We start from the raw sequence: 26,964 nt of genomic DNA on the forward strand, positions 1-26,964 counted from the left end.
CAAAGGTGCAAATGCACTTTGAACATGTTGCTTAAAGGTTCAATGGATTCACACCTGCTCTTAAGTGTCCCACAATGTCTGCCAGGCTGCCTTTCTTGACTTTGGTGATGAAGGCCCCAAGTCTTCCTGTCTCTGTCATCTTCCCTCCTACCACCTGCACACAAAGAAGAAAAACAGGAACACTGGTGCGTGATGGCAGTAGAACTGCTCGACAGGCACTATTATACTGACTTCTGCAGCTGTCAAATACTTTCTGCATTTGCTACTCACTACACCCCAGCTCCCACAGACATTACAAAATATTATTATTTCTGGACTTTAAAAAAACAGTCCTTTCTTTACTCACTTTTTGTTCTCTCTCCTCATCTGTACTCAAAAACTAATCTGCCAGGGTTTCCCAGGCTATAATGAGCTATTATCAGTAATGTAGCAGCTTGTCAAACAGACAAGATAGAGACAATAGTTTATTTGAAGAAGTTTGATGCTAAAATCACAACATTTTTTTCACTATGTCGTAATAGTAAGACTTACAAAAAGCTCCTTCAAACAAAGACCACAAATCAATGAGGAATGATTTCCTTACTTTTAGGCCGAGGAGGGAACCAGCCTCGCGCGGCATGGCCGATCGCTTGCTCAGAGTGATGCGTCCAATCATGTGGTCCCCTTCTTTAGATGGCTGCCATGATGTTACTGGATGCTACATGGACAAGAGGGCGGTGAGGAAAGAAGAAAAAGGATATTTTTGAGGTATTGACAGGAGGAAGCACAGGGGTGATAAAAAAAAAGATCAGTGCAGAACCTGTATGGACTAAACCATGGATGTGTACAAACATGTTCCTGTCCCTAATTTGCACTGATGCACCTGCATGTGTCGGTCTGACTGTTAACTCACATGCCATACTGCAGGATCAAGAGGATGACAGTCCCAGTCACCTGCAGGCAGAGAGAGAAAGAGGAGGGTGGTCAGTCATTCAGTCATAGGAGAGTTTCTATCCTACAATCCCAAAACAGAAGAGACTCAGATGTCTCAGACTAAATGACTGACTGAATGGCCTCACACACATAACACCAATTATCCATTTAATCATCTTATGTTCTGTCACTTGACCCCTGTAAAGGTTGTAGTGTAGTGGATTTGTTGTCCCATCCTTATACACTGACTACACTAGGCTTTAATAAACACACTGTGAGATTGTCCCAAAGAACACACATGTTGGTGGAGACCATGTGTGACCAACCCACAGTGACAAACAGTCCCCCATATCCAGAATAAAGGGTTTTATGTCCCAAACTGATCAGGAGAAGCTGATTCATGCTTTTATCTCCAGCAGACTAGACTACTGTAACGGTCTTCTGACTGGTCTCCCCTAAAAAAGCATCAAACAGCTGCAGCTCATTCAGAACGCTGCAGCTCCAGTTTTAACCAGAACAAAGAGATCAGATCACATCACCCCGGTTCTTAAGACCTTACACTGGCTCCCAGTCAGCTACAGAATAGATTTTAAAGTTCTGCTACTGGTTTACAAATCACTGAATGGTTTAGGTCCAGAATACATGAATGACATGTTAGTAGAGTATAAACCCAGTAGAGCTCTGAGATCTACTGACTCAGGTCAGATAGTGGAGCAGAGTTCAAACCAGACATGGTGAAGCAGCATTTAGCTGTTATGCTGCACACAAGTGGAATAAACTACCAGCAGAACTGAGATCAGCCCCAACTGTCAGCACTTTTAAATCCAGGTTTAAAACATTTCTCTTTTCACGTGCTTATAGCTGAGAAGAACTTAAAACTATATCTATTTTCTTTTATTTGCTCTTGCTTTTAACTCTGTTTTTAGTGTTTTGTTTGTTTTTATTCTGTTTTATGCTTCTTTTTTATGTTTTCTTTACACTGTATGTAAAGCACATTGAGTTGCCTTGGTATGAAATGCGCTATATAAATAAAGATGCCTTGCCTTGCCCACTGAAGTCTAATGACTCCTCAGCTAGGCCTGTCAATTATGACATAATCGCCTGATTGCGATGATTTGAGCAACATTTGCATAATGGTTATTCATTCATCTGTATAAAAACAGCTGGATGAAACAAACAGAAATGTCATATTTCCATCACTCTATTTGATCTTTTAATGACATCATCACATTGCGCCCTCTTCTCCTGCTATGATTTAATGACACATGAGTGGAGCCACAGACTGTTCATCTGGAGGAACTTCATTTCTAATATTAGACGACAGCATTTTGATGAACATCTATTGACATGAGCATCATGGATTAAGTTGCAAAGCCAATAAATGTCTCTTCTTCTTCATATGGTGTATGTGTATTATTTAACTGTGTTTAAAGGAGAATTCCGGTCATTTTTGACCCCTAAATCTTTTCCTGATGGTCACCCAGTGTTGGGGGGAGCAGAAAACGTGACTAAAATTGATGCAGGCAAACCGGAGTTACACCATGGCTAGACGGCGCTAGGGATAGCAACAACGCTAACCTATGGGGGCAATTCTTTCAACCACAACAAACACTCAAAAAACAATCAAATATCTATGGTACATGACTGGAATCCCTGTGACACACTACTGAACTCATATAGTGTACAGTATAAACAGTATAAACTTTGTGTTTTTGCATGTTATCACACACCTCAGACAGCCGAACTCTGAAACATCCTGGAAAGACATTACTATCCGATCGCAGAGCGCCTGCTCACTTTTTCCTTGTTGTGATGATTTATTTACAAAAATAAACAGTCTGAGATATTATGGACATTACCACTGCACTGCTCCACCGTTTATTTTTGTAAAGGTGACCATCAGGAAAACGATTTAGGGGTAAAAAGAAAAAAGACAGGAATTCTCCTTTAACTGTGTTCTTATACGATAACAGTGGCTATGAAAAGGGCAATGAAATCATCAATTGCAAATTAAATTTCATGACTGTGAGAGGCCTATCCTCAGCTCTGTTATTTGAAAACACTTGCTTTAGTGTCTACTAGATGTTATGTTTATGAACTTCCTTTACCACATTTGGCCCATGGGGAGATAATATAGTGGCTGTGACATACCTCTAATCACATCAGTATTCTTTCCTTTTATCCGTCAGTGTCAATGACAGAATTCTTCTTCTTAATTTGACTGTTTATGGCCCAAACAGGGGAGGGGATCAAAATCATTAATATGATGGCTAGTTATTTTATTTCACAGGAAAAGGAAAGACATTTTGAGCCTTTTCTCACAGTGGCTCACTTTGCACTCCTGGGAGAGTCCGCCGCCTGAGGGACCTGACTGACCAGTTAACAACAGTTAGAGGAGAAAACAACGAGTGAGGTCGAATGTTGTAGGTCCTGCCAAGACGACCTGTCCAAAACTGATGCCAGGACAGCAGTGACAGTCAGAGCATTCCAGCCCTGACTTAAACTGACACTAACAGATGGTCAGTGAGAGCAGAGGGGCTAAACTGCTACACCACCGCAGGAACAAAAACAATAGCAAGATGACATCGGATAGGGATTTACAAGAGATTCAGAATAAGAGAAATGTCCGCGCCTGGGAGAGAAAGAGAGAGACAAAGACTCACTCAACCCAGAGTTTCTGGCAAAAGGGACAAGGAAGGGGGTGAATAGAGGTGAACGTTGATGAAAAGCTAAGGAAAACATGAACTGGTGTTTGTCTGAGACATTTGTCGTGATATCCAGAGGGAATCAAGTGGCTATAGTGACTGCTCTTACAGGTTAGCCAATGAGAGTGTGTGTGTTGGAGGTAGTGAAAGGTAAACACGAATGCAGTCTGATAATCTGAAATGTGAAAGTCCACTCAGAATGCCTGAGAGGATAAATGTTGACTCCACAATTTAAACTGCTGAGTGGACCTTTTAGGTTTTGGAGGATGAACACACTGGGCAGATTACAAAACCTGAGCTGCTTCTCTAACTGATGCCACATCAAAGCATCAGCTCTTTGCAGGTATTAACATATTATTGTTCTTAATAAACGCAATGGGCTTGAGTGTGTGTGTAGTTAGAGATCAGCACAAATGTACCTATTATAGAGCACACTGGGCTAAACAGACACCATAACAAAAGAGACGTATGCTAAACTGTGGACAGGCCACCTCCAAATGCACACCAGGTCAGTTTTTATGAAATCCATGGAGGTTATAAAGCTTAAAGGTACATTGTGTAGGAATTACTCCCATCTAGCGTTGTGGTTGTATATCGCAAGCAACACAATTGTATTTTTCATGCTGCATTCACGTGAAATTGGGCAGACTGCAGACGGACGACAGCCGCTGCACGTAACGGCATAAACAAGCCTCTTTGTAAACGTTTTACCGGCTTTCTCTCGACTTCTGTGACTAAAATGACATCTGGTTTGTTACCAACGGCCGTCTGCCCGATTGCACGTGAATGCAGCATCAGTGTAACGCTCCACTCCGGTGTCTCCACTGAGTTTCCGTGGTTTCCTACCGTCACGCTGCCACTGAACGTAAAAACATGGCGACACCACATGGCAGCCAGCACCGAGCTTACCCGCTCCATGGAGATATGAATGATATGAACGGCTCATTCAGAGCTGAAAGGAACACTTCACTTTGTTGATGGGGGGATTACTGATTAATGAAAAACAGACTTTTGAACGAAATAATTGATTTTCATGAATAGATAACAGGAGAAGTTACACAATGTCCCTTTAAAAAAGAAAAGTTAAACTTTCTTGAAGTTGGGTGTTATTTGCATGACAGAATTCCAATGGAAAGTCTATGGACATGTACAGAAGGTCACACATTGTAGTAGAAAACCAGGATGTAAGGAAACATTTTTGGCTCATTTGCAGGTGGTAGGTTTTACACTCCGACATGAAAACCTCAGTGTGGGATAAACTAGATAGTTAGATATGACTTCTTGCCACACTGTCAACAATGATCCTGCTAAGAGCATTCTACCAACATACAGTATAATCAACTCTTCATGCAGGAATATTACATAACAATATCCTCTTATGTTGTCATGTCCATTGTGCGTGAGGAAGAGTCAAAGCTTGTAATCCGAGCAATGAGCACACACTGCCTTTATGTCTGTGTTCTGCATTAAATGCATCCATTGCAACTCCTAACAACAGCTGACAGCCGCTTTATACTACACACACACACACACACACACACACACACACTCCTCTGCATCAGTTCAGCTGGACCATTCTTCATTACTCCAGATAAGGTCACACTTTACCATTACCACTGTAGCTCATCCTAACTTGTATGGGCTGTTTCCTCTTATTTTAATTACCCTGTGGTGATTACTGGTGGAGCCATGGAGATTTTTTATGTTAACCACTAGATCAGTGATTATAATCCAATCCATGATACTGTGAAATGTGAAATCCCATCGACTTGATTTACAGCTTAAAACTAATAAAGCTCTTTGGTCACAGGCACTAGCAGTAGAAATACAAGTAATGAATTACAGCAATGGGTCGGGTCCGGGCTATTTTTTGGCAAATTCTGAACAGCAAACAGGAGAATAGGAAGACAAGACAGTTGACCGTGTAATGTCCACTTTGCACCAGTTGAGGATGGAACCCGCAACCTCTGGAACCAAAGACCATTGCACTGAGCTAGTGTGGCAGTGGCACACGCAGTTCAACAGTGGCTTCACAAACTGAGTAAGCCATTCACTGTCGTAAAGGCAGATTTGAAACCACTGTAAAATGAGGTAAAATTCTGATATATATTTGTTAAACATCGACTGTGACTCTAAGATTTTGTACATTTGTTTCACAAAGACCATCTGGTATTTTAATCAACTCCCTTGTTGGGTCTTGAACCCAAATCCTCCAACACCAAGAACCAGCTCCTAACTCACTGAGCTAATTGTCTGAGAGTGAGACCTGCTGTGTAGCTTCATTTATCGACTCAGGGAGACACAAGCCAGGCAGCAGGTCAGGTGTCAAGGCAGATTTCAAAAATGGTCAGAATGTCACAAATTATAATATCTAAACAAAAATCTGATAATACATAAATTGCATCTAGACACCATGGAAATGTTGGTGATTTGTTTTTAGTGATAAGTGTTTTGCTTCTCAAGAGAAAATGTGATGACTCTTACATTGACTGCAGTTGTTCCCATGAGAGCAGAATTCAAAGTGTTCTAGAAAATTCAGTTTTTGAGATAAAATTCTGATATTTCCCAAACTTCATCAACCATGACTTCAAAATATTCACATTTTTTTTCAGGAAGATTGAAAATGTATGTAGCAGGTAGCAGGAATTGGATGACAGATGACTTACAGTAGTGTTTACAGTCAAACGTTTTCATGCACTCATGCATTCAATTTTACATTAAAGGTTCATGAGGCAAGAAATGCACATGCGTTTTAAGTTTTTTACTGCTAATGGGCGATGAAGCGTTCAAAACCAAAAAGAATGAGCCCACTCGCGTATCTCTCCGTTGCCTTGAACAGGCTGTGTGCTACATAATGCGCTGCAATTCTGGGTCTGTCCGCGGATGTGACGTCAAATGACGCTGCATGCGCGTCCTCGACAGCTTTGGCTTTCCAGCGCTTGCGACCAGCGGTCGGCGGATGTCTTGCAGCCTGAATAGTCATGTGAGCAGCGAGTAGAGAAATAACGTCACTTTTTAAAATTTTAATATTTTTTCATGTGAGAAAGTGACGGTTTAGATTCCCAATCTGTTGTCAGTTTATCCAAATAACGTCTGACTAAGTAGATTTGCTCCGACATTTTTCGGAGGAGTGCAGAGCCACACACGCAGCAGCAGCAGCAGCGGCTCGTCACAGAGGCTGCAGCCGGGGAGCTGAGCTCATCGGCCGGGCAAACTTTGTCCTCCTCCCAGGGAAGAAAACAAAAACTTCCCCACAGGTTTTTAGAGGTTTTCTGCCGGCTGGTTGAATTGTTTTTAGGAGATAAATGCTGGTCTCATTGATGAAATCTAACAGTGGCACTGTGGCAGTTGCATTAGTTCATTTGAATGAAAAGTGAAGCTTCAGGTGTGTGTGAGCAGCGCAGCCTTGGGGCTCTGTACCAATAAATAAATAAATAGTTTTACAATGAGCCGATTGATTCATCCGTGGTCAGTTTATCCAAACAACGCCTGTAAGGAAATTCTCCGACGTGTTCTGAGGAGTGCAGAGCAGCCGAGCGGCACCAGCGGCTCACAGAGGCGTGCCTGGGCGGTCAACCTCCCGGTGTCGCGGTAAATTGAGCACTGTACAATGAGCGCGGCATGGCGCATTTATTGTAACAGCCAAGCGCGACGTGTGTGTGTGTGTGTGTGTGTGTGTGTGTGTGTGTGTGTGTGTGTCGTGAGACAGCAGGTAGAGGGGCTGACTGGCAGAGATGAGAGAGTGAAAGCTGTTCTTTTTTTCTGTGAGAGACTGCTGCGGCGGACCCAAACGAAACTGTGGCGGCTGATTAATGGAAAACACTGGTATAGTAACGTTGTGCCGTTTCCAATTCAGCCACAGTGTCACTGTCACAGCATCAGCTGCACTGCTGTGGAGAGTTGATGCGCGCTCCCGCACCAGCTTGGCTGATGGCTGCAGTAACCCTGACGGCCGCTACGGCCGTTGTATCGCTAGTGAGTTTTATGTCTTGATCTTGCCTCAAGCTCCTTTAATCAAAAATCTGAGAAACAAGTTTTGTGGAGGACAGTCTGAAGATGCTGAAGTGATGGACTTCATCATTTGTATTGAGTTTAAGTGGACAAAAGTTTTAGCAGTATCAGGGCGACATTCTGGTGTTTCAAAAAAGTTTCAAAACTGTAGCATTAGCTGCAGTTAATTAATCCAATATGGTTCGTTTACTGAAGCAGCTTTTTAAAACTATCTGCACATCATAAGGAAGACAGTCTACCATTGAAAGAGTTATTGCACAGATCAGTGTCAGAGTTTCACCATCTTACGTGTTGTTTTGTTTCTGTAGATTCTTTGTTTTTCACCTCAGAGCTGCAACAGTTTCTCAGTGGACTCTAACATAGTCCAACAGGGATTTCACACAGGTCAACCTTATATCAACAAACTAAGTCTGCAATGTAGTATTTCTCATGTTTTTTTGAATGGTAATATTTAATGCCAGAATCACAGCAATTATTTGACTCTTGCCTTTTCCTTTTTATGTGGAATTTGCTTTGGTGTTTTGGTGCATAACAATAAAGTTGTTGCGTTTTTTATGTTTTTATGTTAAGAATATAATTTAATATGCCTGATGTCAACAACATGATGGAAAGTTATCACCCAAATCTTAATAGAGCTTCATGGCTAATCTGAGCTGACTGTTTAGCTGCCAAGCCCACAGCTTTCCTATTTTGGTTCCCACTCACTCACTGCTCTTATTTCACACCAGATTCAGCCACATAGCAGGCAGCTCTATAAACCTACAACTAATGTAAAACTACCTGCCCAGCTTCAAACACAACATCAGTTTTTACTGTTTCCCTTCATTATTTTTTGTTGTATTGTATTAGAAAAAAAGGCACCTATCTTTAGAGAGACCGCTGCATCAGACCCAAAGGAGTGCGTTTTCAAATACATTTATTTTAGGAGACCAATAACTAATATTTAGAACCGATATTAATTTGGAATCAACCGATTATTGGCATGGCCTGGTAAGGCTGTTACATTTAAAGGGATATTTCAACTACATTTTTGGCAAATTTGCCTATCCCTATATTTTTAGGAGTAGGTTTGTAACCTTTAATTGTCAGTGCAAGCCATTTTGAGATTGGCGGGGCAGAGTTGGCAGGCTTTCCCTCATCAAATTTGATCAAAACTGGTCTTTTTTACTTGGTTAAATAAAGGCTAAATAAATAAAATAAAAATTCATCAAATACACAATCCGAAAGTAGTTCTGTGTATTCATGTGTCGTAATGTAGTATGTAGACGATCACTTAACCCAGTGTTTCTATGTAGAGAAACATGCTACACACTGCGCCTCATGTCACAGATGAGAGTAAAAGCAAACATCCTGTTTTGAGTCCCATCGAGCTAAAGAGTGTTTAAAACAGCTAATAATCCCAATCCACACCATCTACCCATTACCAGTCCCTGAGTTATAGTAATCTGGATTAAAACATCTGGAACAGGCCCCTTCTGTGGCCGGTGAGAGAGATAAGCTGATGGAGCAGAGCAGAGCTAGCTCTACCTACTGCCTACGGCTTATTCTAGCACAACCCAGCATTACCTCTGCAAAAGTGGTTGAACTGCAAAACGCACGGACACCAAGAAAACGCCAGTGACCAATGCAACGCGCGAACGAAGACCGAGCTCGACTTTAAGCGGGTGGTCCACGGCTGGCTCGGGTGCAGCTGGATGGGTTTGTGAAGCATTACGTAGCAAGCGAGCCACTGACCTAATTCCACAAATCTGCTGGCCTAAATCACAGGAACTCTCCAAATAAATGAGTGCTGTCCTGAGAGCAGCAGGGTTTAGCCACAGTACAGAGGTGTAGATGACACACAGGGAGAGTGATGCACCGTGTGCTGGGTGGGTGCTTCATCCTATCACTTATCGTATAGTTTTACAGTCTGAAATTAGAATGTGTTGGTATTAGAATAATCTGACCAGCCAAAATATCTCTCACTTTTTTTTCTCCTTTTTTTTGTTGTTGCACATTATCATAATTCTACTACCAAGCTGACTTTAGAAACTCAGGCCATGAATATGTTTGTACAGCGTGGGAAGGTGGCAGCCATTAAATGGAAAGGAGCTTTATTAGGACATTCTCTCTTTACCTCAAGGAATCTTTCATCTGGATAACAATTCTCTTCCAGCTGAAAACTTATTACCTTGTTCTCTTGTCAATGACCAGAAGAAAACAAATGCAGAATAAATAATGAAGATCCTTATTGATTCATGTAGACAGAATGTGGATCATGTGTATGTTGAGGATGAGTGTGTAAGGCGAGAGAGAGGGTTTTGTCACTACCGGGTTTTGGTGAATGACAAAAACACTGGCAGAGACATTAATAACTATAAGTGTAAGAAGCAGTGTGTAATGGTAGTTAATGGATGAGAGCAGGCGATGTTAGCTCAGTAACCCAGTGGAGCGAGTACAGCTGTCTGACTGACCTTTCTCGCTGACGCTTTCCATGTCCACGTCCTCACAGCTGGTGTACTCGGGCGTGGAGCCGCCCTCCTCCTCTGAGCTGCTGATGGACATCTGCCTCTTGTTGACTCCGCGCTTGCTCTTGTACGACCGTGGAGGGGGCGGCCGCAAAGACTCGGACTGGTCTGAGCTCTGGGAGTCCTTCCTCAGCAGGTTATCCCCACCTTTGTCCCTTGGTGTCCGTGTCGGACCGGGTTCTAGGCGGCCCTTGTTGGGACCCCACTCCGGAGGCGCCGGCCCCCCGACCTGCTGGGGTCCGGATCTCATTCCACCACCAGCGGGTGGAGGGCCCCCCCCTCCAACCCCCACGGTCCTATCCACGGAGTAGGCTCGGTGGTTGTCCAGGGTGGCCTTGCGGTCTCCCTCCCCACCTCCGCCCCTCCTGGCCAGACGGTTTTCAGGTACCTCACCTGCGCTGCCTCCTCCTCCTCCTCCTCCTCCTCCTCCTCCTCCTCCTCCTCCTTCACCAGGTCCCAGTCCCACCTCGTTGATTGCCAGGTCACTGTGTCGCCGTTCATGACGTACCTTGGACACCTTAGCGTGCATGCGCATCTCCTGCTCCTCCTTCTGCGGTTTAACCGGGTATCGGGCCAGGTTGGGGTCACTGCGGTAGCGGTTCTGGAACTCCTCCTCGCGGCGCTGCCGTTCCCTCTGCTCCTCGTCCTCCGGCCGCCTCCGGTGCGTTTCTGAACGACCCAGGTCCTCCCCGTCCTGGTAGTCCTGAGAGTGGATCTTCTCCAGCCTCCTGCCGTCTCCCAGCCGTCTTTCTCCTCTGTCGCCGGGGGCGACGCGCTCATCCAGGGACGACTGGGACGGCAGCTTCCCGGCAGGTCTCCGGCCGCTGCCACGCCCCATGCCGCCCTTACCGTTTTGTTCATGGAGGGAAACCGGCCTTTTCCTGGATGAAAAGATGATTGTTATACAGGTGTATCATAACATTACAGATCAGTAACATACAGACATGAGCACACGTGCATCATGGACAATTCTGGGAGGAGAAACACCCTCTCATGGGAACATTTCTGGGAACCTTGGTTTCATCAGGAGAATTCTGTTGCCGTGGAAATCATCCCTACCCCCATCTTTTAAATCATGGATAGGTGATGTTATGTCCTTGCTAAAATTTGAAAAAAAAAATATTTTATTTGAAAGGGTCATCCAATAGATTTTACTCTCATTGGCAACCATTAACTAGTTATTTGGATCGGTTTGGAGGTGGGTGCTATAAAGGTGGTGTATCAGTAGTTCTGGCTGTTATACTGTAGTCATTTATATATTTGCCCATTTGCTCATTTATTTATTTATTTATTTATTCTAAGACTGTTCTATTATTCTAAGAGTATGTATTTATTCTAAGACTATTTTTATGGTGTACACTTATTTTGTATGTTACTCTCGTTACTCTCTTTTATTTCTTTCTATTCGTTTAAATGTATCTTTATTTATGCATTTATTTTCCCTTTTTTTCTCTGCTATACCAACGACTAGGTTGTCCCTTGTTGAAGGGGAGTCTGCTAAATATTCTTGAATAAAATATGGCAAAAAAAAAAGAAACATGAATTCTTACCTAACTCACCCACCAAATTAAAACAAAGGAACTGAATCAAAGACCTCTCAAGACTAAAACCTGTGACCTGTGATGTTTAAGCTACTGTACAGCAGGCACAGGAATTAACAGAGCAACAGCAGCTAGCCTACAGCTATTATATATACTGTGCCACAAAAATAGATCATCAGCCCTGAACCAGAGCTAGCTTTCTAGCTTAGAGCTAGCCTGTTTTGTTTGTTTTAGCCTCCTGCACAGCAATGTTAGGCACATTACTTTTAAAAAGTAATTTGTTATAGTTACCAGTTACTTTCTCTAAAAAGGTAACTGAGTTAGTAACTGAATTACTACATTATAAAATTAAAGGGACAACGAGGAGTTTTGGAAAAGCAAAGTGTTTTCACACTACATTTATGAGCCTCCGCGCGCACCGTGAAATTCTTTGACCGGCGCAAGACAGACTCATGTTTTCATTCATCAAGAATTAAAGTCAGAGGTTCAAAGAGGTTCAGTTACCGTTGTAGTTCTGACCATAAACAGCGATTCGGCGGCGTTATTCTCAGAAACCGAAAGGAAACGCTGGTCGGCTCGCCCAGCATTTCCGCCACCACTAATAATAACAAAATAACGATAGAGACAAAACAATATATTTATCGAAAATGGAGCCATTAACAAGTGTGGGTAGCGGAGATTCATCCACATTAACGTGAGACTTTTTTATAACCAAATAGAAACTCCTCGTTGTCCCTTTAACTAATAACCAGGAAAAGTAACCATTTCGTTACATTTTAATAAAATGCTCAAATATGTCAAATTATTTGGACTCGCCCCACTAACCTCCCATTTATTATTTATTATGGCTTTTTCCGACTAGTTGGTGGACTGAAAAAGAAAATACAACGTAGACTTTAATGGGTGTATTATTTTGTGACAGGACATAAAGGGATAGTTCACCCAAAATTGTATGGAGGACTCGGAAAATTCTCACAGCTCTTAGTCAACATGAGGGTGAGTACATAATGAGTGAAAATTGAATTTTGGGTGAACTATCCCTTTAATGAGTCAAGTAATGGTGAGTAGCAGTCAATTTTATTGTCAGTAATGGTGTTACAGCAGGGGAAACGCTGTTAGTAACACTTTTATTTTATAATGAACAGAGATGACACATATCACAGAATTCTGATGCCTTACTTTTCTCTAGGTGGTTCACTTTGGGAGCGGGAGCCCGGCATGGTGTCAGCGCCCTTGGGAGCAGTGATCCCAGTGGGGGGCTGCGTCCCGTCAGGCCCCGCGCTGGTCTTGGTGCTGGAAGGCGGGGCTTGAGACCTGGAGCGCAACAGCTTCCTGTCCCGCTGAGCCTCACCTCCCGTGGCCGGGTCGTTCAAGGAGGTGCCCAGGCTCCCCGGCCGCACCCCTGACCCCGAAAACCATTCTCCTGATTTGGTGAGAATCTCCTGCTGCTTACGGCACAGGTTGCATACCCACATTACCTACAGGGGGGGTTAAAGAGGACAAAAGTGTTGGCAAGCATAGCTCAGCAGAACTATAGAACAGTGTGTAGTATTTTAAGTGTTCAGGCATGCCTGTGATATAAAGGTCTGTCAACATTTACACAACACAAACTGTTTTCATTGAACACTGGACCAAACGAATGCAGAGCAGTCTTTGCTAAAATCCTTGGCTATGAGCCTCACATACATTTGTCTCTCTGCTCACATACATTAACTGGCAGCAGCTCAACTTTACAAAATGGGAAAAAATAAAATAAAATCTTGGTACCCCCCCCTCATGCCTTTCTCCCTTCCTTTGCTGAAGCTAATCTTTATCAAAGAGCGCTCAGATATGACAGATGTGCTGTTTTAACATTTCAACATCACCACATCTGTAAAAGCCTTGGTATCATCCGTCCTGAAAAACACTATAGAATCTTCCGTAGAGCTTGTGTTTCACCTGCCTTGAGGTTGTTGTCAGTTCATGACTCCTAGTACTGCTTTCAGATTTATCCTCTACTCATACTGCAGTGATGAATGGTAATCTCGAGGGCTACAAACAACATTGTAATATAGTAGTTCAATGAGAAAATTACCAGTGAATTGCACTGCACAGTTAACATATGCAGTGTTTTTTTTCTCAGAGGAGGAATAATATTAATACTGCTGTGGCCAGTGCACCGTCTCTGCACAGTGCAACCAGTGGTTTCCTGAGTCCCGATTTAGCTTCTAAAATGGACCATTATTACAAATGGAAAACTGATGACAAACAGTATTGACATTGTTATAAAATTTGATTTTTCAGCCTCAAAAAATGAATTACTTACATGTAGCCATGGCTACTGCATATATCCTCCCTTCACCAGCACAAAAACAGGATTTATCTCCCTCTGTATTTATAATCCCAGCTGTTTATTCTCCAGAGAGTATGTCCAAAACAAGTGGATACACGGCGGCCGTTGTATTCCACTTTAGAGTCTTGGCAGGGCTTGAAAACAGATCACCTCTGGGACCTCAGGAAACCCCCCAAAAATACTGCTCCTTGATGGCCGGCAGGATACACCGTTAGCTGTCCGTTTAGCAGTTAGCAGTTAGCCTTCGGTGAGCCAAAGCACATTCATCTTGGCCTGATTGAATCCTAGTTGGCGCATGTCCAGACTAATCTAAAGTAAATCCACCGGCTGCACGGCCCACAGCTGTCAAGCAGCCACCCAGCTACACACAACAGTCTCTTTCTCTCTCTGTCTTTCCCCACCTCTTTACCTCAGCCGAGGGGCCACAGATTACCAGTGGCCGGTAATCCTTTCAGCTCCTCACCATTATTCAACTCATCATCAGCTGCACACACCAGCTCACAATTCATAACTTCTAATCTACAGTATAGTGCCCCGGCCCCCATCCTCCATCAGCCCCTTCAGGCAGAACTACTACGCGTTCACTGTTATTCGTCAGAGCCCAGTGGGACATCCAAGTACAGAAATATTTACCAAAACAACCATGTCAGCTGTAGCTTTCACAATACTGGGAAATGGAAATAGTAAAACTGTTACATTCTATTTAACTCTGAATGCTAAAGTAGGCTACCTGCCAGCTCTTCAACATGAGGCCCTATAAATTGTTCTGTTGAAAATCATTTTCACAAATTCAGTATGTTTCATTCCAAATCACATTTTTTTCCTTTTTTTTTTTTTTTTTACATTTTATTCAAAACTGTCATATTTCAATAACCGGTGCTGTGGATACATGCTCTACTCAAAATGTATTTCAGTCATTGATGCCAAGGAAATGATAGTTTAGCAAATGTTTATCATACTTATTAATAGGCTACACAGAAACAATTGCTGAGAGCTAAACCTCAGACAGGAAGTTTAACCGTAATCAACCTACTAAAGGCTATGTGAGGACAGGTTTAGAGTAATGTGACTCAGACAGTCATTCATACAGTCATACAGACCATGCCTAGAAAGCTCTGGTGTTGTTCATCAACTACCTGTTTTTCATTGTCTAAGACAGAATAATGGCAAGATGGCACCAATGTCATTAAGGTAGAGTCTCAAGGTTTGTTTGTTGTAGTTTGTAAACAAAACATTCAAACTGGGCCTCTCCTCTCGGGCTCAACTGTGTAGCCTCCTTCCCCTGACAGCAGCAGTTGAAAAGAAAAAGAAAATACAGTCTGAGTGAAGCGTTGGACTGATAGCTGGCCGTCACCGACAATGGTTGTTGTTGTGTTGTAACGAGTAGGAGAGCTGTTGTGGAATGCTGGGAAGCGGGTGCTAGCGGAGAATGCTAGCTTCCATCGCTAGCGGAAATTAGTGTAGCTAGCATTCGCTAGCACACGGGACAGCTAGTGGGCCTAGCAGCCCTCCTACTTGTGCTGCACGGAGCTTCACCTGAGCTCTGTCATTGGCTGAAGAGGAAACCCCAGAAACGTCCCTGTGCACAACAAAAACAAAGCAAAAGACCAAAATACAGGCCAGGGGGAGGGGGCTCTGTAGCGCAGCCACCACCACACAGGACTAGAAGCCCATAGGTGATGAGTAAGACAGATTTCATCTAGCTCGTCTAGCCAGCGTTTATTTTTGAGCAAAAACCTCCAGACCCTACCTTTAGAAACTTATTGTGGCGATATCAACACACATCATTGGCAAAGATTAGGACTAAAGGCCCTTACACACTGGGGACATGACACACAATATTTTTTTCGGAGGTTGATTTTTCTAAGCTTTCACCAGGCGACTAAAGGCATCAACTAGGGATGGGTACCGAAATTCGGTACTTCTTTGGTACCGACCGAATTCCCACCAAAGTACCGAGTATCGATTCACATAAAGTCAATCGGTACCACATTTCGGTACCTGAACGCACCTTCGTCGTGCGTCAGCGAGAGAGAGTGCAGTCTGCATGAGCGCCGCACACTTGCGCCCGCCCCCCTTCTCTCTCTCCCCCTCTCTCTCTCTCTGAAATGAGACGCGGAGAAGCGGTAGCGCCAGCCCGTTGTTTTAAATCACTACCTGAAAAACAGCCGTCCGTCATTTAACAATGAAGAACGGACTGTTGTGACAATCCGTACCGAAGCGGTCCGGTCCCGAGTCCCGCTTCTCATTACAGCTGCGCCATTCAAGTCCTCGTCACGTAATGAAAACGAGGATGAAGTCTCCCCCTCTTCTCTCGTCAAAACGTGAAGTCCACATGTTGCAGAGTTTGCACTGCAGTTTCAGTTGTTCTTTTTATTTGACAAAGTTTCACACAGAGCTTTCTGATGGCTGTAGGAGTCTCTCCATGTTTCTCCTTTTCCCACAGTAAAAACGGACATTTTTTCAGACAAGACGATAGTCTCATGAACTTTTTTTTTTTTCATTTAATGACTATTCCATTATATGAAAATCATTGCCTATCCCTAAAACATAAAATACTCTTAAAGGCTGAGGAGTTGTGATGTTGTTAAGAGGTAAATATTAAAATTTTAGACATTTTGATTTTTAAAATTTTTTTTATTACCACATGCACAAAAAGTACCGAAAACAGGTACCGATTGGTACCGATATCGGTTCCCAGGTACCGAGTATCGATACCGTATCGATTCAAATGCGAAAGGTACCCATCCCTAGCATCAACCAATTATGTTACATGGAAAGGAGGTATGTCACAACCCTACACAACACCATGACAACAATGTCAACAGCCTGTGTCTCTTACCACCCTGTCTTGTTTGACACAAACATTACAAAGACAACAAAATGAAGGACAATGTGTGGTGAAGAATCGCCGATCAGCTCAGCTGTCAGGATAGTGAGTGTGAGCGGGTTTAAGGCACAACGTGAAGACCTACGCCCTATGCAAAGCAAAATTTGGTTTGTAATGTCGCGTCTGTAGCACATTGGTATGAATGGTTTTGATGCATTTGATTGCATTTTCTTTCTTTTATTCTTCACATTCGGTGTGTAAAGGCCATAAGGCCCCCACATCCGTGGATGTCCGTGTGTACAAGAGGCGGACTCTATGCGGGCCCAAAGTGGACGTCTGCCGGACGCTTCCACACAAAGCTCAAAAGAAACCTCAAACAGTACGTGCACAGTACGTCTGACTCTGTAGGGGCCTTTAAGATGTTATTTAAAAAATCTAAATTTTTATCAAAATCTCATGAGCTGCATTCATCATATCTGGACTATAGGGTCACAGCACACAGTGAGCACAGTAGCTATAGCTATCACACCTTTATGATAACTGTTTGAATTTAGTAATCAAATGGCTTTTTGAGGGTAGTGTCAAGCACCAAAGTTTCAGCTCTCGACGTGTCCCTCTCTTTGTCCAGTTTAGCTGTTGAATCAGGCACAGAGAGCTCATACTCATATGTTTTAACAAAAGAGCAGTGACTAAATTATTCAATATAATCTGATGACAACAACAACAACAACAACAACAACAACTAAGAAATCAATAGTTCTCATTGACAAAAACAACACTAAAATAGTTGTAGCTTTTGACACAGGATTAATACTAAGACTGAATTTGAAAAAAATAATAATAACAGTAGCTGTGACATCAGTTAGTTTGCTTTGCGAGTCACTGCCAACGCAGAGAAGGAACTGCTCTAATCCACGAGCCTAATCCCTGAATGAGTGCTTCATATAGACCAACACACATCACAGGACAACTGTTCATGTCCCCGAGTGCTGGGACTCGTTCTTTAATGGAACGCCTTCACATGGTTGTTATGTGCTTCAAGGCCTATACTGAACAATAAAGTTACAGAACATACAGCTCCACAATATAACACATATAATCCTTTACTGGTGTGACTGTGCTCAGTGTTCCTGAATAGCTTGAAAGATATTTAAGGGGGAAATAATTAAATTTGTTTGTGTGTGTGTGTATAAGATGCAGAAACCCCACCCTATAGTGTGTGTGATACACATCTGTGACGGTGCTTGCTGCTGGACCAGCCACACCATAATGTTAAGATCCTCAGCTGAGCCGACCAATCAGCTGCAACTGTCCAGAGGCAGCCCACTCTGGTGTCACCCCGAGTTCCTCTCACTGCTTCACTGCTGTGGAGTGGAGTGTGATGTGCCATAGGAATGTGTTTGTGTGTTTGTGTGCGTGTGTACGTGTGCATTATGTGTACAGTATGTATGTAGGACGTTTCTTGAGCCTTCTTGCCTGGAAGAGCGTGGCGTGGGCGACTGCCTGGAGGCAAGATGTGTGTGTCTGTCTGTGTGTGGAGAATAAGCAGTGCCATCGCTGTCATGTAATAATGTCAACCTCCCTCTTGCCTAAAAATTGTGCTTCTCCATGGTAACCAAATCATAGAGAAGAGCTGGTGAGAGAAACAGGGAGAAAGCAGTGCTGAAGGACAATGACAGCAGAGAAACTGCACAGAGCCCATATAGACAGCCTGCAGCTCACTGCATTGAACAGGAATGTCTCATATGATCCTGATCATGTCTTTCCTCCCTTTTCTTTGCTTCTAGATCATTTTGCTTTCCTTTTCCTTTCTGTTATCTTTATTTCCTTTCTTTGTTTTGCTTGATTTCTTCTACTTCATTATGCCCCCCTGTTTCCTTTCCTCCCAATTTATTTTGTTTCCTTTGCTCTTCTCTCATCTTTTCTCTCTCTCCTTTCTTTCCCCTCATTTCCTAGCTTTGTCCCTCTCATTTTCTTTCTCTTTATAGTCCAGGCAAAATAGCGTTTTCCGACAGACTAATTGTAACAGAATGTTTTTCACCATACATCATTTCTATGAGGTGTCCAGAACAACATACTAAAAGTCCTAAGAAATCCTAGTTGGGGAAATATGTTTAATTCACATCATTATTTACTGTATAAAGTCTATGGTGCTGACAACAATACACCCCAATGGGGCTATTTTTTTCCCTTTTACTCCTATCACAATGAAACTTTACACAATGAAAGTATCCATGAAATGTAAAAAAATTTTATTACAAGTTTCTTTTAAAATGAATTTGAATATGCAAACGAGCCATACACTAATCAAATCTGCCCAAAATACACCCGAATAGGCTTACTTTTTTCCTTTACTCCTACCACAATGAAACTTTACACAATGAAAAGTAAAAAAATTTGTTTTACAAGTTTCTTGGAAAATGAATTTCATGGATACTTTCATTGTGTAAAGTTTCATTGTGATAGGAGTGAAGGAAAACAAGTAGCCCCATTGGGGTGTATTGTTGTCAGCACCATAGACTTTATAAAGTAAATAATGATGCAAATTAAACATATTTCCCCAACTAGGATTTCTTAGGACTTTTAGTATGTTGTTCTGGACGTCTCATAGAAATTATATATGGTGAAAAACATTCTGTTACAATTAGTTCTATTTTTGGGTCCAAAATCAGCTAGATTGGCTGGACTATTATTTCCTTTTCTATCCATTCTTCTCCCCCATCCCCCTCTCCTTTCTATTTTCTTCACCCCATCCTTTTCATTTCCACTCTGATTTCCTTTTCCACTTCCTCGCCTTCCAGCTCAGCTGACACACCTGGCTGACTTTACAAATGAAGACACCACACACTTGTCACTCACACTCCTCTCTCCCCCCAGCTCCCCCCTCCCTCTTGATCTCCCACCCCCAACACCGCTCCAACCATCTGCTGATAAAACAGGAGAGGTGTGTGTTGCTGCCACAGCTCTGCTAACAGCAGCAGTCCACTGAACAGCTTTCATTTAGGCTTTTCGTTAAATGGGAGGAATGGATGGGAGCCTCGGGAGGCTGGGGGAGCAGAGGGGAGGGAGTGGTTGGCTTTCAGTCAGTGTGTTTGACCCCGCCCTCAACACACACACACACACACACACCTCCACAGAATGACATATAGCACTGGGTATAAACTGCCATTGTTCAGGGAATGGTAAATCCTGAATGGTGGGAAGAAAGATGGCTGCAAAAGGCCTAATGCTCCATTTCCTCTAATAAGGAGATAGATCAACTCTGAAAGCAGGCGTGCATTCAGGGGAGAGGACGGCTCAGAGGAAAGCAGGGTTGTTGTGGCTGTAAATCCACACTGCTTCTACATTTCTGATCACAGGATCACAGTGAGAGTTCTGTCTAACTTCTATACAGATATAGCTTATAATCAATGTTAGCTATCAGATATTTAGCCCATAAACACGCTTAAAATGCCCCAAAACAAAACAGTCTGGAGCAGAGCTACTTATACCCAGTGGCTTGCCTTATATTATATTACATGCCTGTATGACCGTTTCTTCCCTGATGTTTGTCATGTGATTTTTTTGTAATGTGGTTTTGTGAGCATATTTCTTTTTTGTAAAATACATAAGTGTATTTATTATTGATATATGTGGAAATATTCATAGGACTGTTTTCATACTCTATATCTTTCTGAACACTGTATGTACTTGTAAGAAGCATTGTTTTCATAAAGATTGTATCACATGACTTGTCAGGTGACGTCTTACTCGGGTATAATTAGAGGTGTGTTCATTCACCTGCTTCATGTCTGAAGAAGGGTTTTCACCCGAAACATCACTCACCAGGTGATAAATAAATTATAACATTTGAGTCGCTGCTGGTGTGCAGACGTTGTGTTTTTCCTATTTCATGAATGTGCGTGCATTCTCTATTGTTAATAAGGTAACTGTATCATTACCACAAGAGTGCAAAGAAATAAAGATAATGAACTGAACTTACCTGTGCCTTTGATGACACACAATTATGATGGAGTATGGTGATTTTAACAATACGGCTACTTTTATTTTTACTGTCATTGTTAACCATGTAGGTACAATGTACAGGTGCAGCTCATACATTTAGAATAGGGTGGAAAAGTAGACCTAAATTGATATTGTAATATCGTTCATGTAGTGTAACTTTGATATTTCTATAATAATTGCATATAGAGAGAAATACAATATGTCTTTTGTTGTTTTGGATTTAACGATTATGGCTTACAGCCCACAGTAAACATCTCTCTCTACTCCAGCCTGAGACAGAGCTGCCCCCCCCCCCCCCCCCCCCCCCCTCTCACACACAGGCTGGAGTCAGGGATGACAACCAAAGCCTTTCCTTAGGTTAGAAAATGCACCCTTGTTTGTAAGTCTTTGCAAATCATTAATAATAATTTTTAAAAATCTGTCTTTGCATGTGGTTGACCTAAGTTTTGTGTGTTTTTTCCTAGTGACACGGTTTAGCCTATTGTACAGTTTTAGAAATATAAACCAAAGTAAAAGCCAGCCACACAAAAGACAGGAAATCAGTCAGAAATGGCGACAGCCTCAAGCACTACGACCATCGGTAAACACAGGATGTCAAACCAGGCCATTCATCTGGAGCAGTCATACAACCTGACTTATTAACAAGCCAATCATTCTAAACCAATGATATCAAAGATCAATGTGAACATAAGTTAACCTGATACAGTATGTAAGGAATTCATCAGGAACACAGTACACATACTAACTACGGCATGTAGGGAAGGTCAAACTTGACCATCTCTGTAATAACTTTGCCTTCAATTTTCTTTTTTTCCCTCTCTAACTGTTTGTGTTGCTCTATCCCCATTTGAACCAATAATGATGTCTAATTTTAGCAATGACATTTTGCAACAACAATGTCGTTTGCCCATGTGGAAATAGAAACCAACGCTGTTCTTTAGGCCCACAAACAGTATGTCCAGGAAAGCTTTGAGCTCACACTCTCTTCTCACTGAGGCTGATTTTAATATGAGCTGTACCAGCAGCACAAAGCACTTCACAAACATTAAAAGTTCATTTCGAGACGGTTGCTCTTGGCTTTTGCCAGATTCAGTCAAAGTGGGGCCTATTATTAGACACACAAGCCTTACATGTGAGGGCCAAAGTTGTCAGTCTTATGAGCTCATGATGTGGTTAGTAGGTGCACAGAGAGAGGGAGAGAGGAGACAGGAATAGGGACAGATAGTGTGTGTGAAAAACAATTAAATGGATATCTTTTAGGCAGGACAGAAGAGACAGCACAAACAGAAAGAGAGAGTGTGTTATAGAAGCTCCTGAAGAGATGGTGGTGTGAGGAGGAGGAGGAGGAGGAGGAGGAGGAGGAGGAGGAGGAGGAGGAGGAGGGGGAAGCAGTGGGTTAGTCTTCTAGTACTGAGAGACATAATTGAGATTATGCAGTGCATCCTCCCTCCCTGTAAAAAGTGCAGTGTCAGCTTGATGCAGTAAGCCAGCTACACTTTGTATGAATGTATCAGTGTGGATCTGACCAAGTGTGTCTCTACTAGGTGTGTTCAGACTACGCGGGGTACGAAATACTTCAAAGCAAATGAAACAGCTGCAGTCATGTACTGATTCAATACAACTCTAATAACCTGTGTTTGACAAAACTAGCAACCTATTTAGCCCAGAGCAGAATGCTAAATCCCTTATTTGGTATTAATGACCATTAATATTGATACAGGAAGTTGTGATGGCTTTACACCATTTTAGTCTGGATTGTGTCAGTATTGTGCATTTCTGCGCATAATTTTGTACAGTAAGAGTACATAAGGGCGTGTGTGTGTGTGTATGTGTGTGTTGTAGGGCCCAGTGTGTGCCTGCCCTCCACTGGGAGGCAGTGCTCCTCTACAAAGGAGGCCGACCGTCAGCGGTTTGTGGAGTTTCCAGAAACCATCTGGAGCTGACGTTAAACAGACACAAACAAACACCCTGCCTGCCTGCCGTCAACAAGCCAGGGCAGCAGCCTGGACGCAGGATATGATGTCCACATCACATCAGAGCTGAGCTCAGCCTCTCCTCCACGCACTGACCTTCAAATATAACCTAAAACTGTTGACGTGTAATGATCAGTTTACTGCAAAGATGGTTCACTTCCAGGCACTAAAAATACAACCAGCATTATTCTTGCCTTTACTTTCAAGTTGAAAGTGTATAGTATAGGCTACTGTACAGCATCAAGGTGTTTGAACACGTAATATTTTTTTTCAGAGCAAACATCTTATTAACTCCAAATAATCTGGTTTCTCCATTGAAGAGGATAACAAAAGTAGACTTGCATTCCTTGTTGGCAATTTATCCTGGTAGATTTTATCTGCAAGGTATTTAAAGGTCCAGTGTGTAATTTTTTTTTAGTTAAAGGAGACATATTATGCCCCTTTTCCACAAATTAAAATAGTTCCCAGGTGTCATAAAGACATGTCTGTGACATGCTTTGGTCAAAATACCCCAAGGATCAAACATCACAGCTCTTTTCATCCTCAGAACGGCTGGTTTCAGTGCCTGTCCCTTTAAATGCAAATGAACCACTTCCACTGGTACCAGGTAGGGGTGGTATAATGCAAATTCGAAAACTAATGACATCATTGAAAGACAACTGAGGGAACAGCTCGTAAAAACCACATGGACTTCAACCTAGGGGGTCTGAAAATTACATGATTTTTTTTGTCAATTCTCACATTTTGGGGTCTGGAAGGCAAGACAAACACCTAAATATATGTTAGAGAGCCTTTAAAAAGTGATATTTCCATAATATGTCCTCTTTAAAGTAATAAAAAAAAAGACCTTCATGACTTTTACAAAACCCTGACTAGCTTGTTGTGCTTACAGTATGATTGCTTGACTATGACAACACAATCACTTCGGTGGAAGAAGGGTTTAGCAAGCAGCAAATTCTACCTGAGGAGAAATGTCAAATGTCAATCTAAAGTCTGTGCTCTGTATGAAGTCCAGCTGTTTGAATCTCTGCTACCTTACCTGAGTGCAACATCCCAAACTAAAACCGGCTGCCATTCCCTTCCCCATGTCAGACTTTGACAGGATGCAGCAGTGACAACATTTTGACAAAACTTTGCAGTGACCAAGCATTAAGGAGGGTGGTGAGGGGTGGGGGGGGTGGGGAGTGGACAAAGTAGAACATAAGACCTGGGCCCCTCCCGTCTCTCTATGACAAGGCTGGTCTGGTCTCAAACACACAGGCAGGGAAAGCATGCACAGGCATGAGTGTGCATTTATTATGCATTCAGATAAAAGGTCTGTAGGTTAGAGTGCCTTCTTCTTATGAGCATGCCAACTGAAATGCCAATCCATCGTCCCCATCTTTTGGTATATCACAGTAACTATGGCCGCCCCCCTCCCTCCCAGCACAGCCATGCCCATAGCCATAGAAAGAGGGGTCAGGATGGGTCAGAAAATTCAGACACCCCTGCAGATACAGTATAGCCTATACATCACGGCTCATGCTTGCTCTGACCGCCGGTTAAAATTTTTCAGGGTCTGCATTCATTCTCAGAATTAGTGTAGTGATGCAGGATCACCAGCCGGCTGCCCTGGGACCGCTTATCCACATTGATCTGGGAGACAAAAAAAAGCTGATTGTGGGTCTGAATTCCTGTTCTCATACTGTGAATGAGCACAGACCCGGGTGTGGAGGTTATATAGACAACAGTAGTGACCCATGCAGCAGCAAAACCCAGCAAAACCTTACCCTGTCCTTCACTATGAGACACTTTGGAAGGGGAGGAGACAGACAATGGACACAGAATTAGTCAGGGTTTATGCTAGAGAACAGATCTGCTGTGGACACAATGCTTCCAGGTGGCTGTACCCCACACAGTACAGTCAATTGTGGTAGAAATCAAAGTGAACACAAACTATGAACTATCAGGGACTCCCTCTGTTTGGTTAAGTCAGTAATCCATAAGTGGATTTGTACACACACACTGGCTCAATTCCAATCCAATAGCTCACTCTCTTGCATCTGATGTTGTTGGTTTTTTTCAACCCTCCCTGCTTTCAGCTGGGAAATTGGCCAACATGAAAGAAACTAAATTTAGAAATAGTTTTCTTTTTTACATCACTTTTTCCAGGGTGGAAGTCAGCTTGTTAGCAGACAAGCTGAGACAAGAGAGATCTCAGCTCCAGATTTGAACAAAGCCAGCATTTTCTTTTTTTACCTTCAGGTAGCACAGACATCATATTCACACAGCACAGAGAGAACACAAACAAAAAAAAGATGCTAACCACTTTGTCCTCCTTTGATGCATGCAGTCCAGGTAGCAGTGAGAATTGAGAAAAGTGAGGGAGGAAGTGGAGCGAGGAAGGAAAGGAGGGAAAGAAATAAGAGAACATAAAAGAAACAGAGATGCAGAGTTTGTGAAAAGATTGGACAGATTGTGTAAAAAAAAAAAGAAAAGAAAGAAAGAGGGGTGAAAAAGAAAGGAGAAAGAGGGGGGAGAGGATGTGGTGCAAACATTTGTTAATCACATTCTGCAGAACTGATACACATACTTCATATTCAGTGACAGTCTGAGGCAGTCAGGACAACAGTATGTTAATGTTAGTGACCGCTGACATGTTAGGCTGCAGCAACATGCATGACCCAGCTTGGCATGGCCGAGGTGTGACTCATGGCCTGTGACAACATCAGGATGTGTCACAGCTCCTCACAACACAGAGGAAACTGGAACACCAAAAGCAACATATGGAGCACATTCTTCTACAGCCCTCACCTCTACTACACCTCCTCTCTGGAAATATGCCTTTACTCTATATCAAATATCAGATATTCCCATGTTTCTGCTCCGTTGCTTCAGCTGCTACAGTGAAAGCACCTAAGTGTTGCTGATCTTTGTTTGAGCACAGGATACCAAGAGGTTGCTGTTTTTACCGTCCCTCGCCCTGCTTTAATATTACACACATGTCCTTTACAGTGTAAAAGCAGCGGGAAGCTTTGTGGCCTCCTCGGAGTGTTTGGATACCGTCTGTATCGGCCTGCTGCTCTGATGCCTTCTGCAGGGAACAGGGCAGCACTGCACCGCTCTGATGAATTATTATAATATAAGACCTAATATCTTTAACTTATCATGTGAATTCCACTGATCCCCTAATAGTAACATGAATGTGTCCAACATATTATCTAATATCTGAGGGGTTTGTAAAAGAGATTTGAGGTCATTTGAGTTAATGGGGTCAAATTCATTAAAACAACCCTGACTATACCAGTGGTTCTCAAAGTGGCATCCAGGGAAGGGTTCAAGGGGGTCCCCATCTTGTTCTTGAAGTTTTACAACTTTTTTTTTTATGATTGAGAAATTTTTACCAGTTTCTTCTAGATATATATATATATATATATATATATATATATATATATATATATATATATATATATATATATATATATATATATATATATATATATACAGTATAGAAATTTTACCACTTTTTTTTAAAGAAGAAATTTTAACTTTTTTTGGGGGGGGAGAATTCTTACCACTTTTTTCTAGAGATTTTTCTTCTTTTTTTTTGATAAATTGTATACATTTTTCCAGAAATCTCTCTATAATCTTTCCAAAAATTCATGCCTAATTTGAATGTACATTGACCAAGTTAATATTTGTGTATTTCCGTGGGGTCCATGGTCTAATTTGTGTCAATTTAGGGGTCCTTGATATAAAAAAAAAGTTTGAGAACCACTGGGCTATACTACATATGGAATTACTTACTTTTTTGGTATTTTGTTGCTGCTTTAAATGGCATATATCTCATTTTGTGTGACTATTAGCAAATATAAAACTGTTATAGTGTCCTCAGACAAGACCTGGATCAGTCAGCTATTTCTATTATAGCTTTAGCTGAAAGTGCGTGGAATAATAATTATTAAATGCAGCCATAGAAAATATGTTAGTTGTTAGCAACACAATGGATGCAGAGGAGGTTTTAAGGACTGGCACTGGATCCCAACCTGCAAGATGCATTTACTAAACTTCAGAGGTGTGTATAGACAAAAGCAAAATAAAGGCAGAGTTTAAAGATGGTTGTGGTCTGACCCATAAGCACTTGTGTTCTCCTGCTTTAAAAGCTACTG

At 42.3% G+C, this 26,964-nt stretch overlaps 1 protein-coding gene across 3 annotated transcripts in view; it reads right to left on the minus strand.

Annotated features, from left to right (window-relative positions):
- Positions 1 to 26,964, minus strand: part of rims1b (regulating synaptic membrane exocytosis 1b) — a gene marked incomplete at both ends in the record, with an annotated part of 89,938 nt that overhangs the window by 34,011 nt on the left and 28,963 nt on the right. For 2 of the 3 annotated variants that reach the window (XM_083978213.1, XM_083978212.1), the window contains 6 exons: positions 55 to 154; positions 584 to 697; positions 893 to 933; positions 10,082 to 11,016; positions 12,856 to 13,154; positions 24,586 to 24,606. In XM_083978213.1, the coding sequence (XP_083834339.1) occupies positions 55 to 154; positions 584 to 697; positions 893 to 933; positions 10,082 to 11,016; positions 12,856 to 13,154; positions 24,586 to 24,606 (1,510 nt within the window). Of the gene's footprint in view, positions 1 to 54; positions 155 to 583; positions 698 to 892; positions 934 to 10,081; positions 11,017 to 12,855; positions 13,155 to 24,585; positions 24,607 to 26,964 lie in introns of those variants that run through there. The other variant, XM_083978214.1, reaches the window with a different exon arrangement.

This window comes from Trachurus trachurus (genome assembly GCF_905171665.1).
Source record: "Trachurus trachurus genome assembly, chromosome: 1".
In the NCBI taxonomy this organism is placed as follows: Eukaryota; Metazoa; Chordata; class Actinopteri; order Carangiformes; family Carangidae; genus Trachurus; species Trachurus trachurus.